Source organism: Equus asinus, chromosome 16, assembly GCF_041296235.1.
Source record: "Equus asinus isolate D_3611 breed Donkey chromosome 16, EquAss-T2T_v2, whole genome shotgun sequence".
Lineage (NCBI taxonomy): Eukaryota > Metazoa > Chordata > Mammalia > Perissodactyla > Equidae > Equus > Equus asinus.
Genome location: NC_091805.1, coordinates 20,433,773 through 20,446,232, shown reverse-complemented (window position 1 = coordinate 20,446,232; position 12,460 = coordinate 20,433,773). Strand labels below are relative to the sequence as shown.

At 41.0% G+C, this 12,460-nt stretch overlaps 2 protein-coding genes across 7 annotated transcripts in view; one reads left to right on the top strand and one right to left on the bottom strand.

The window, feature by feature from the left end:
- DNASE2B (deoxyribonuclease 2 beta) overlaps positions 1-12,460 on the bottom strand; it is a 111,012-nt gene that overhangs the window by 29,127 nt on the left and 69,425 nt on the right. The gene's annotated exons all lie outside the window — the stretch shown is intronic.
- Positions 1-12,460, top strand: part of LOC106824012 (uricase) — a 93,733-nt gene that overhangs the window by 62,502 nt on the left and 18,771 nt on the right. For 2 of the 6 annotated variants that reach the window (XM_044749336.2, XM_070486712.1), the window contains one exon: positions 10,771-10,989. In XM_044749336.2, coding sequence (XP_044605271.1) covers positions 10,771-10,989 — 219 coding nt within the window. Of the gene's footprint in view, positions 1-304; positions 460-3,252; positions 3,380-6,462; positions 6,624-10,770; positions 10,990-12,460 lie in introns of those variants that run through there. The other 4 variants (XM_070486711.1, XM_014830040.3, XM_070486713.1 and 1 more) reach the window with 4 other exon arrangements.

The following is a 12,460-nucleotide window of genomic DNA, read 5'->3' as shown; positions in this document are numbered from 1 at the left end:
GACTTAAATATATTTCATGTTTTTTTCCCTCATGATATTCTCCCTGGGAGTGAGAGCAAGTGCTTGTGGTTCACACGTGAAACAGAAATGACAAAACCTTATGTCTTGGTAATGATTAGGGTCTATTACTTGTAATATTCTCTATCTTAAGGAAGCAGTTCCAAAAGGGTGCTTCAAAGGGTTGCTTCAAAGTAAGAGCAAGTTGTATTTTACCAAAGATGTTTACATAGCCTCTCCACCTCCTGGTTTTAGCCACTCACCATGGTGCTTTACTTTAAAGAGGCCTTAGTGTCCAAATGGCTGTTATGCAATCAGGTAAAATATTGACTGCTCACTCTTCAGGTCAAATAAATGTTAAAAACATCTGTTTGCCCAAACTGTTCTTTCTCATTCTTAAAACTGAATCTGAAGTTGAAACGCCCAGAGAAAATGGCCCAGTATCATAATGACTGTAAAAAGGTAAGATCGCTCTCTCTTTGGAGGAGGAAAGGGGTAGATAGGCACATGAAAAGAATTTCTTTAAGTGCATGATGCTTTTGAATCAATTATTAAAGATGCTGTCACAATATATAGCAGTGTACGTCATGCCTGGAAACCATTATGGCTCTGATCTGTCCCTCTGATTATGGATCCAGATCAGAGTCACTTGGGGATCCAGGCCAAACCAGACCCTTGCAAATCAGATCACTTCTATGGCTGAGCTGGAGTTGTTCAGAATTCTCAGGGTTCATAGGAAAGGGAGGGCTTGGGGCTCCATTTCTCCTAAGATAGAGTTTTCTGAGGGATGTTCTGGACCACTCGCTCACATTTTCCTGTGGTGCCTGCAAAAAGGGAAAAATTCTGGGCCTCAACCCAAACCTGCTAAATCAAAATTCTTCCAGTTGGGCTCAGAAATCTACATTTTTTACAAGGTTTTTGGTGATTCTGTGCACCATAAACTTTGAGACGCATTGCCCTGAGGCCAAGGCTATGCTGTATCTTGTAGATTCACAATCTACCAAATTGATAAACCGAGAAACATTTTCCTGACCATTCCTCCATGGGTATCATTTTGTTTTATGTGTGTTTTTACTCCGTTTAGGAAAAAGGGGGGGCCGGCCCCGTGGCCAAGTGGTTAAGTTCGTGTGCTCCGCTTCGGTGGCCCAGGGTTTTGCTGGTTCGGATCCTGAGCGCGGACATGGTGCCGCTCATAAGGCCATGCTGAGGCAGTGTCCCACATGCCACAACTAGAATATACAACCATGTACTGGGAGGCTTTGGGGAGAAGAATCAAAAAAAAAAAAGAGAGAAAGAAAAAGGGATTTCAGCAACCCCAACCTTTTCATTAATTTTTAAACATTTCATAGCATGAAGTGTACTTTTCTAAGTTAAAGTGAAATAAAATTAATTTTATTTGTCTTGCAGTATACCTTTTATTACACTGGTGATAGTTTAGTACACTGGGCTTAGGATTCATTGATGCATTTAGAGAATATAAGCAACTTGTTTTCATTTATGTACGCTAAAGAACGTTTGTTGAATAGGGTATGAGATAATTCCTGCTTTCTCCTCATTACATGCTTAGCACAGTGCCTGACAAATAGTAAATGATCCATAAATGTTAGCTAAGATGATTTTTACTACAACTTGAGCCCTTTCTGTGGTTGGGCTGGGGGACCTCCGTTTTAAGATGGATTTTGCTAAGTCCAATTTTATTTCAAGGTCTGGAAAAATGCTGTTAGGTTACTTTCCTTCAGATGTTGCTTTCAAGAAGCTTTCTTATCCTCCATTGTTGCTGACCTGATCATGCTGACTGTCAGTCAACAACCTTCCTGGTGCAGCCACTAGGTGTTGAACACTGTACTGGACATTGAAGGGCTCCATGGATTTCAACATTACCCTAAAGTCTAGATTCCAGTGTGTCCAAGTTTTTACTAAAAACAGCAAAGTAATGTGGAAAAAGACAGAGTAAATTTGGTGGATGGAGAAAATGCAAACTGCACAGAATGTTTTTCACAATATTACCCAGTTTTGAAGCCCAAGTAGTACAATATTATGAAAAATACCACGTCACCTTCACATGATTACCTCTAAAAATAGTAGAAAGTGTCTTCATTGTAACTTGGCCAAATATACTGAAGAAGGAAGAGTGCTTCGCTTGGCAGTGGGCTTCTTATTCTACAGTTGAAGAGTTGCACTCATTCATTCAATAATTCTGGAAAATCTCAGTCTTGATATCTTCGAATTGTGCCTCTTCCACAATCTCGGTGTATTTTTCTAGTATATTTTATGTTTCTTTCATATATTCTATCTCCTGTGCATACACGTTAATCCCTGATTCTGTATTTGGATCTATCTTTCAGTTCTCTAATTCCCTCTTTGGCAACATTAATCTATCTCTTCCAAATAAATAATTCTTTCTTCAGTTGTGTTTAATCTGTTTCTTTTTAAAAAATATTTATTTATTTATTTTGAGGAAGATTAGCCCTGAGCTAACATCTGCCACCAAGCCTCCTCTTTTTGCTGAGGAAGACTGGCCCTGAGCTAACATCCGTGCCCATCTTCCTCTGCTTTATAGTGGGATGCCTGCCACAGCATGGCTTGCCAAGTGGTGCTGTGTCCGCACCCGGGATCCAAACCAGCGAACCCCAGGCTGCCAAAGCAGAACGTGCGAACTTAACCGCTGCGCCACTGGGCCGGCCCCTAATCTGTTTCTTAATTCACTTGTTAATGCACTTCTAGATGTTCTATTGGGTTCTTTTTCAAATTTACTTCTTCCTTTTTATGCTTCTTTGCTTCTTGCTCAAGAGAAATTATGCTCTATCTCAAGAAGATATGCTCAATCTTCTCTTTTATTTCTATAAAATACACAATATATGATTTTATCATATATATCATACAATATATGATTTTGTGTTTTGTGTCTGATAATTTCAATATCTGAAATCTTTGCAGATCAGACTTTGTTATCTGTTGTTTTCCATGACTCTCTCTCATGATACCTTGCTACCATATGTACTTTTGATTTTTGCCTGTGAGTTCATGTTCTCTGAAGCTTTACCTGTGAGAATTTTTTGAGATTGAGATAAAGTTGGGTTTCTCCAGACCCATGTCTGTGCTGGTTTCATTAAAGTTCAGTCATCCTGTGAGGACTCTTGGGAGTCAGGCTGCTGGCTTTGTTTATTTATTTTCAGTAGCTTTTTGAGGTATGGTTTATATAACATAAAATTTATCTGTTTAAGTTCAAATTATTTTTTTTGAAACTTTTGCAAGACTGTTGATGTACTATGGAGTAAAATCTACCATGTGAACAACTGAAGGAAAAAGTTGATGTATTTGTTGCAAGAGGAAGAGACAAATTATTTTGATGAAAAGGGATGAGACAAGCAAAATGACGCAGGTATTTGTAAAATAAAGAATTGTTCATAAGATATGTGGTCAAAGGAAAACATAAGTAGAATAAATGGAAGAGGGCCAGAAAATTTTATTTGGTTAATTCCTACTCCCTGTTCAGGTGGTTTTGTGGATGCCAATTCCTCCTGGAAGCCATCCTTGATCTCTATCTCAGTTTGGCTTCAGTGTCCGTGCATTGTAGTCCCTGAGCTCACTGTACGTTTTCAATTAGAATAATTATTGCGATGTGTTCTAATTACTTGGTTGCTTTTCTGAGGCTTCATCAAGAGAGCAAAGGTCAGCAGTCCTGTGGGCCAAATCTGGCCCATTGCCTGTTTCTGTAAATAAAGTTCTATTGGAACACAGCCAGACCCATTCATTTATGTGTTATGTATAGCTACTCTATGCTGTAACGGCAGGGCTGAGTAGTTGCAACAGAGATTATATGGCCTGCAAAGCCAAAAGTACTAACTTTCTGATTCTTTACTGAAAATTTCTTCTAGTGTACAATCTCTATCAGGGCAGAACAGTGTCTACCTTGTTTGCTGTTGTATCTCCAGCACTTACCACTGTGCTTCTCACGGAGAAGGAGCTAAATAAATATAGGTGAATGTGTGGATTGAATAAAAAGGTTTTCAGAGACTTCTATTTTGGGGTTATGAGGAATTTAGAGTGAATTAAATCTAATCAGAGAAATAAATAAAAGTGGGTACGTAGGTAAAATCGCATTATAAAGAACTTCATTATAATATTCTGTCAGGGAGGCAGCTGGTTATAGTAAAAATACTCAGGCAGATCTGGTTTGCATGTCTGGCCCTGCCTCTCATTAGCCATGTGGTTTTGACCAAACCATTTAACCTCAAGATCATCAGCTTCCTTTTCTAGAGGTCGGACTCATGATCTGTACCTTCACAGAATGCTGTCAGGATTCAGTAAGATGCTGTGTGCATAGCCTCTGGCACATAACTGGCACTCATTGAATGCTGGTTCCTTCCCGCCTTGTTTTCTTTTTTTCCATGATACAGCTATTTCCTTATCCTTGCAGATGGACTGAAAACAGTCCTTTGGTGATAGGATTCTAATGGCTACAAATAAACCTACGTCACTGGTGTTTTCAATGGTCCTAATCCAGATAAAAGTCAATGTTCACCTCAAACATAATGCTCTGTTGTTGAAGGCATGAAGCTGAATTTTCATCCTGCCCCAAAGGGCAATCACCCTTTGATTCTCCCCTTCACAGCTTAACCGTTCCTGCAATAAATAGAATCTACTAAGCTTAGAATTCTCCTGTAATTTTAAAAAAATGACTGAAATGCTAGAAAAAGTGAGATTGGGTAAGGGGCATTTCTCAGTGTTAAGTTCTGCATAGTGTAGTGTAAATAGAATAAGACTCTTCAATCTTAGCAGGGCTTTTTCCACTATCCTAGTCTGTCTGTCAGCTATGTGACTTTGGGCAGCTCACTTAACATCTCTGAGCTAGTTTTTTTAAAAATAGGGATTCTTTCTACCAAAACACAGGGTTTTTGAGAGAAATAGATAAGATAATGTAGGTCCCAATGGGTGGACCTGCAATTTTAAAATTAAATGATATAGAAATGCAAGTTTCTGGAGTAGCATGGCCTTTTCTCTCCTTCTGTTGGGATTAGAATGCTTCCTCTCTCTCCCTAGTGAGTGGAGGGGCTGGCCATCAATGGGGTATAGGGACTGTGACATAGGAAAGAGCATGTCGTTTGGGGGCAAATGGGCTGGGTCTCCTCCTGCCTCTCTCACCTAGTAACTGTGTGACCTTGGCAAGTTAGCTAATCCTAATGTCTTCCTTTGTAAACTTGGATAATAATACCTACTTCACAGGGGTCTTGTAAAGGATTAGAGGAAATAATATTTGCAAATTTCCTGACACATATCAAACCCTCACTAAACGGTTGCTACTGTTATTTTTATTTTCAAGTCTAAGCATTAGGAAAGAGACATCTTTCAATATATGCATTTCCATAAAATTTTCTTCCAACCATATTTTTTGGAGGTCTCCATCAATTCTTTGTTGTGAGGTTTCCTGCCCCCAATCCTAGAGGCTCCTGAGGGCCTTGGTCCAGTTCCCTGTCCTAAGGCCGTTGGTGCTGTGGAGGGGCTGGCAAGCAGGGTAGGATTTCCCCTGGCATTTTATGATGAGTTTCTCTTCCTTTGTAACAGGCACAAGTGTGAAAATAAGTGAGTACCTGTAAATGGAATCTTCATTAAGTAACAGGTCACCCTTTCTTTCTACCAATATTATGCATATGAGTTGTTGTACTGTTCTTGAAACATCTGCTTGACAAATCCCTTTGGAGTCACACTTTGCTTTTTTTTTTTAAAGATTTTATTTTTCCTTTTTCTCCCCATAGCCCCCCGGTACATAGTTGCATATTTTTAGTTGTGGGTCCTTCTAGTTGTGGCATGTGGGATGCCACCTCAGTGTGGCCCGACGAGCAGTGCCATGTCCGCGCCCAGGATTCGAACCCATGAAACCCTGGGCCGCCGCAGCGGAGCGTGGGAACTTAACCACTTGGCCACGGGGCCGGCCCCTGGAGTCACACTTTGAACATGACTCAGGGCATATCCCCCCTTGATAGCAAAAATAAGCCACTCTACAGCCTAAAGCAACATGACATTTCTACTAGATATCAATATTTTTCCGTCTGACATTTAGTAGATCATAGGCAGCCAAAAAATACCAGCTGCCTCCATGGTTATTATTCACCTTTTTTTTTTTTTTGTGAGGAAGATTTGCCCTGAGCTAACATCCATTGCCAATCTTCCTCTCTTTTTTTTTGGCTTGCAGAAGATTATCCCTGAGCTAACATCTGTGCCAGTCTTCCTCTACTTTGTATGTGGGATACCTCCACACCATGGCTGATGAGTGGAGTAACTCTGCACCTGGGATCCAAACCCATGAACTTGGGCCACTGAAGTAGAGGGCACAGAACTTTAATTACTCAGCCATGGGGCTGGCCCATATTAGTCACCATTGTTGTTCTTGTTGTTATGCATTGTTAAGATCCACTAAAGTGATACTAAGATTGTTCATATGAGTACTGCTTTTTCTCGTATTAGTTCAGCATTTTGTTCGTGAATGCCCAAGAAAATAGCCAGGCAAAGGAAAAACCTGGGCAGAGAATTGGAAGAACTTCTCCAGCCACATTCTAAGGACAGAGAGAGAGAGGCTGTCTCATATACATTTCTTCCATCTATCACAGCACGCTGCAACTGAACTGGTACATGTATGCGTTGTGTGATGGGTTCTAAATAGCTAGCACTTCTGTATTTTTCTCTTTTATGAAAGACAGAGATGATGACTTAAGAGAAAATTCTAGTCATTTTAAAATTTAAATGTATAGAATTTTTCCCTTAATCATTTTATTATTAAATTTATAAAACTTTTCCTAATATTTTTCTGCTTCAGATACATCCACTGGGCTTTCTATAGGTTAACAGACTTGAGGCTAAGAACCTCTGGACCTGTAGTGACAACCTACATCACTTTCTATGTGGCCCTGGAAATAAGACAACACTCACTATCTCATTGCAGAAGTGAAAATTCTTAAGATCACTTAAAATCTCTGAGTTCTCTCCAGCTCCAACTCTCTTGTTGCCTGCAAGTAATGATTCTCCATCCCTTTATATTTCAAGACATGTCTAAGAAAAGGAGATTTTTCTTGTGTAGGGCCAGATGGAGATTGATTCCTGTTGGTATTTTGTCTAGAGAATTACTCTCAGAAATTTAGTTTCCTTTTGTAATTTTGTTTTCTCAAGCCACACAAGCCCGAGGAAAGACAACCAAAGTGTGAAGGCAGGAGTAGGCCTCGTCATAGCCGCAGTGTTTGATTTCAGCCCCTGGCTCTGGATTGGTCTACAGTCTCGATATTTATCTCTAATGGTGACTGGAAGGACCCTTTGATGCAAAATTTGACATATAATTATTATTTATCAATGATAATTATAGCTAATATTTATTGAACACTTACTAGGTTGTTTTCTAAGTGCTTTATGTTTTTTCTCATGTAGTCCTCACAGCAATCCTGAGAAATGGGCACTACTATTATTCCCATTTTATAGGTAGAGAAATTTGCCTCCATTCACAGAGCTAATAGGTAGCAGAACAAAGATTCACACTGGCCTGCCTGAGTCCAGAGCCGAGAGCCCATCCTCTCAGCCACCTGCCCTCCCTCCAGATGAGAGTGACCTTCATATTTTACTGTGCAGTTATCTTGGACATGGATCTCTGCACCATACTGTGCATTCTACACAATAGGGTGCTGGCACCTACTTCTGATATTTCTGACTACAGAACTGGGGGTGGTCTTATTGAGAAAAAGAGCCTCGGTTCTGGTCTGGGCCATTATCTGTTCTGTCAGGTCCTGCTGAGAGATTCCTGGTGTCCCACCCTGTTCTTGTTTCATCCTGCTCCAGCCTCAGATGGTTATGTCTTTTTTGTTTTCTGACTCATTTCTCAGTAGACCTGATTACTCAAGCTTTGCTTGAGTGCAAAGGCCTAGTCAGGAGCTTGCTAAGGAGTGCTGACCTTCCTGCATGAATTCCAGGACGGCTACAGTTTGCTGGACACTCTGTCTCACTCACAACATGGACACTTGGTGCTGCATCACTGACTCTCTCTATACTCAATTCTACCATTCCTGGGCCTTTGTTCTCTGGCCAGCTGTGCCTGTGATCTCCAGGCTGTGGTGATCAGAGGGTGGAAGGTGCCTTCCCCACTTTCCCAGGAAGAGGAACTTGTTGATTGGGGTCTGAGCTGAAGCAGCGCTTCCTGTATTGAAATCTTTTGGGTGTTTTCATTAACTATTCTGTGTCGTCACACAAGCGGTGGAGATAGTGGTGCACCATCCATTCATTCATGACACATTTATTAAGCACCTATTTATGTTCCAGGCACTGTGCTGAGCACAGGGGTTGCCATGGTGACCAAGATAGAAATTGTTTTTGCTTTCATAGTTTACTGTTTTTGAATGACTCAGACACATAAAGAGGCAATCACAATACAATTTGATAAAGACTCTGATAAGGCAATAATGGAGTATTTTGAGTGCATAGAAGGGGCACCTACCCCAGACTTGAAGGTCTGGGGCAGATTACCTGGTGGAAGTGATATCTGAGACTTGATGGATGACTAGAAGAAGTTAGGCAGGTGAAGAGTTTGGTGATTGGGTAGTGAGGAAGAGAAAGGGTGTTCAAGAAAGAAAGAGTAGCAAATCTGGCCTACAGGCAAAGAAAGCATGCAGAGCCTGGGCAACCACAATTAACTCAGGATGGCTGAAGATGAGTTTGAAATGGGGTGTGGCAAGATAGGAAGCTGGAGAGGTGAACAGTGGTGGGAATAGGAAGGGTGGCTATCATTTAATCTTTCTATGTATCACAAAGATACTACTTCCTTTCACAGACTAACATACTATAGCTTGGGTATTTAGTGGCAGAGGATGGGACTGAGGAGTAACATGTGTTGAGTCCTCATGTGTGCTGGGAATGATGGGTGATCCCAGAGACCTTTGGTCCTGGATCTCAGTCCACGCCATCCAGGGGCCCCAAGCAAGCAAAGTGCCTCCCTCCCCCAGGTAGAGTCCCTTGTGGCTCAAGACATGCCAGAGTCTTCCTCCTGCTGCTGTCAGCAGTGCTCTCCACTCCAAAAATGGATGCCCTTACTCAAGGTCCCCTCTGCTATCTCTGCTGCTGCTGCTGCGTCCCACAGCCATGCCTCACATGGCCACTATTGCTGGGGTTGACCTCCCAGCACCGCTAGGTACTAGGGACTGAACCAGGCCTTTCACACTCACAAGCAACTCTACAAGTAGGAAGAGTTATCTTCATTTGTACAAATGGCGAAACTGAGGCTCAGAGACACCAAATTATTTGTTGCAAGTCACAAGGCTATAAGTAGCAAGGCAGAATTTGGACCTAATCTGATTCCAAAGCCACTGCAACCACACAACAGTGCCTCTTTCCCTGTCAGTATTATAGTTCTTAGGATTCTTTAAGTCTGCTCTTTAGGTTTTCTCATTGACACTTTTCCTGAAGATGAGTCCCCCAGAGACTGAGTCATAGGCTCCTGGGAGGCCCCTCCAAGAGTTTCCCTTTAAATGTGTCCCTCCCACAAAGGAAGGACTGAATTCAGATACTGCGCACCCTCAGGGTGTGTTCAGTGGCCAATAGCAGCATGCCTTCCCAGGCTCTATCCCCAACATTTACGACACCTCTTCACCCCAACTTTGATTAAGAACATAACAAAAATTTTTGATGTTAGCTAGTATTTTAAAATTCCTCCCAGAGGATCTGGTGATTTTTTTATGCCAATGGGTTTTTAGGCAGCCCTTGGCATACTGAGCATATCGCCTGTGTGTGATTAACAGGCGAGGCTCCTTCTTTGTGACCCTCCCTAGACCCTCACTGCATGCTGTTTTTGATTTACTAATTCATTTTTGTCACCTTGCTTCATTACCATTTTAATGTTCAATTTCAATACTGAATAAAATAGATTTTTCTCTCCCTTTTCTCCCTCCTGTATCTTCTCTTAAACACCAGCAAAGCCCAGGGACAAGTCTTGTAGATACTAGCAGCTGAGATGGACGTATTCGTGAGCTAGGGCTCCAGCTTTAGACAGGGGTACTAATGAGTCAAGCACCATGCTTTTATTAAATGTCCCTTGGCTAAAAGCATAGCTTTCTCTGCAGCCAGACAGCCCTGGCTCTGCACTCCTGAAGGTAATCTGGACCCTGTCATTAATTACTCTTCTTCCTGGGAGCAGTAGAAGAAGCAATTTTCAAATTGTTTTTATTGATCACAGGGTATTTTCTCCAGAATATCACTTTCTATAAAAAAAGGGGGATATAATTATTTCCAGTTAACATAGTAAAAAAATTTATAGAAGAAAAGCAGTTTACATTGTGGTTAGGAGTACACAGTTTGGAGTCAACAGACCAGAGTGTGAATCCTGGCTCTGTCCTTTACTAGCTATGTGAAATAGGGCAAGTCACTTAAACTCATTGAACCTCAGTTTCTCTCTCTGTAAAATGGGAATAATATTAGTTCACAGAGCTGTTATAAGATTAAGTGAGCAGGGATTACATAAGACAGAGTAAATAGATTGGCCCAGGAGGTAATTATAATTATCATTATTACTTATTATTATCAAGAAATCCATCTACCTGCCTGTCTTCAGGCCAATCTGATATATTTTCATCTGTTTTCTCCCATTCTTCAAATGAGTCCTCTGTCTCATGGTAGAAATGTCTCATGAATACTATGACTCTCACCTTTTATAATTATGTGATAAGATTAAGGCATAAGAAATGGTGGTTGACTTGTTGCTTTCATTTAGCCTTCTTCAATAAGATAACTATGTTTTCATTGCAGAATGATGAGGTGGAGTTTGTCCGAACTGGCTATGGGAAGGATATGATAAAAGTTCTCCATATTCAGCGAGATGGAAAATATCACAGCATTAAAGAGGTGGCAGCTTCAGTGCAACTTACTCTGAGCTCCAAAAAAGAGTATCTCCATGGGGATAACTCAGACATCATCCCTACAGACACCATCAAGAACACAGTTCACGTCTTGGCAAAGTTCAAGGGGGTATGCGTCCTTCTTCTTAGATGCTGCCTATTGTGATGCACAATTCCCTATACAATAGCATGAGGATGTTACTTGCTTATTTCAAGCTCCCTTTACTTTTTAACCCTATTTTTACAGTAAGCTATTTAAAACTTTTCCTTTTCTATTCTCAGCCTTATAGAAAAGTTTGCTTTTTTTAAACTCACCTTTTTGTTCTTTTCTTGATTCTCAACTCACTACAACATCTTTTAGGTAGAGAATCCTGTCTAACAAATTTACATGTTATCTCTTACTTAGGATCATCAGAAGATCAAGGCCCTGAGGATTTCAGAATAGAATGTAACCCGTTTTTGTCATGCATTTCTTTGTCGTATCATTTATTTCTTTCTTGTAGAATGGTGTGTATTTATAGACGAAGAAAGTACCATTTCTCTTCCTGGTGATACTATAGAAGAAAATCTTTAGTATAAGAAACATTTTGAAATCTATTTGTCCAACATTTAATCCCTTCCTAATTTTCCCAACTCCACCCCAGTTAGTATCCACATGTGGAGTTAGTTGTACTCTTCAAAAGGGTCTCAGATCTGATAGAATCTGATGTTCGAGCACTTCCACCTTAGGTTTAAGTGTGAGTGAAGCTGTGCTGGACCAGTAGCAGATTTCTGGGCAATTCAAGATCGTTTTTTTATTTGCTAAGAAGTCTAAAAAGACAGAGCTTCCGGTTTTCATGCTTTTGCCTGAAATCCACACCCATAATGCATGAAATGAACAAACTAATTGAATTTAATTTCTATATGGCCTATCTCCACCCTGAACGTTCTCTTTTTTTTTTTTTTTAAGATTTTATTTTTCCTTTTTCTCCCCAAAGTCCCCCAGTACATAGTTGTATATTTTTCGTTGTGGGTCCTTCTAGTTGTGGCATGTGGGATGCTGCCTCAGCGTGGTCTGATGAGCAGTGCCATGTCCGCGCCCAGGATTCGAACCAACGAAACACTGGGCCGCCTGCAGCGGAGCGCGTGAACTTAACCACTCGGCCACGGGGCCAGCCCCCACCCTGAACGTTCTCTTGCTAATCAGAATGGCCTAGCAAGTATAGACAAGGCTATGGAAAAGACATTGCTCTCTTAAAAAAAATTGAAAATAGGCTTCTGTACTGCATTATTGAAGAAGGCCAGGTAACACTGCTTCTTATATTTCCTGTACTGTGTGAGAGGTGCATCAAAGTGAAGGAATGGACCTGGATGTTAAAAACAATTTAAATTCATTCATTATAGATAGACTGACAATATAATTTCTTATCCAAACCAAGAAAATTTTGGGAATGAAATAAGATGCTGTTAATAATTATGCTGGGGGCCTCCCATGGCCGAGTGGTTAGGTTCATGCGCTCTGCTTCAGCGGCCCGGGGCTTCCCAGGTTTGGATCCTGGACGCGGACATGGCACCGCTCATCAAGCCATGCCGAGGCAGCATACCACATAGCAGAGCCAGGG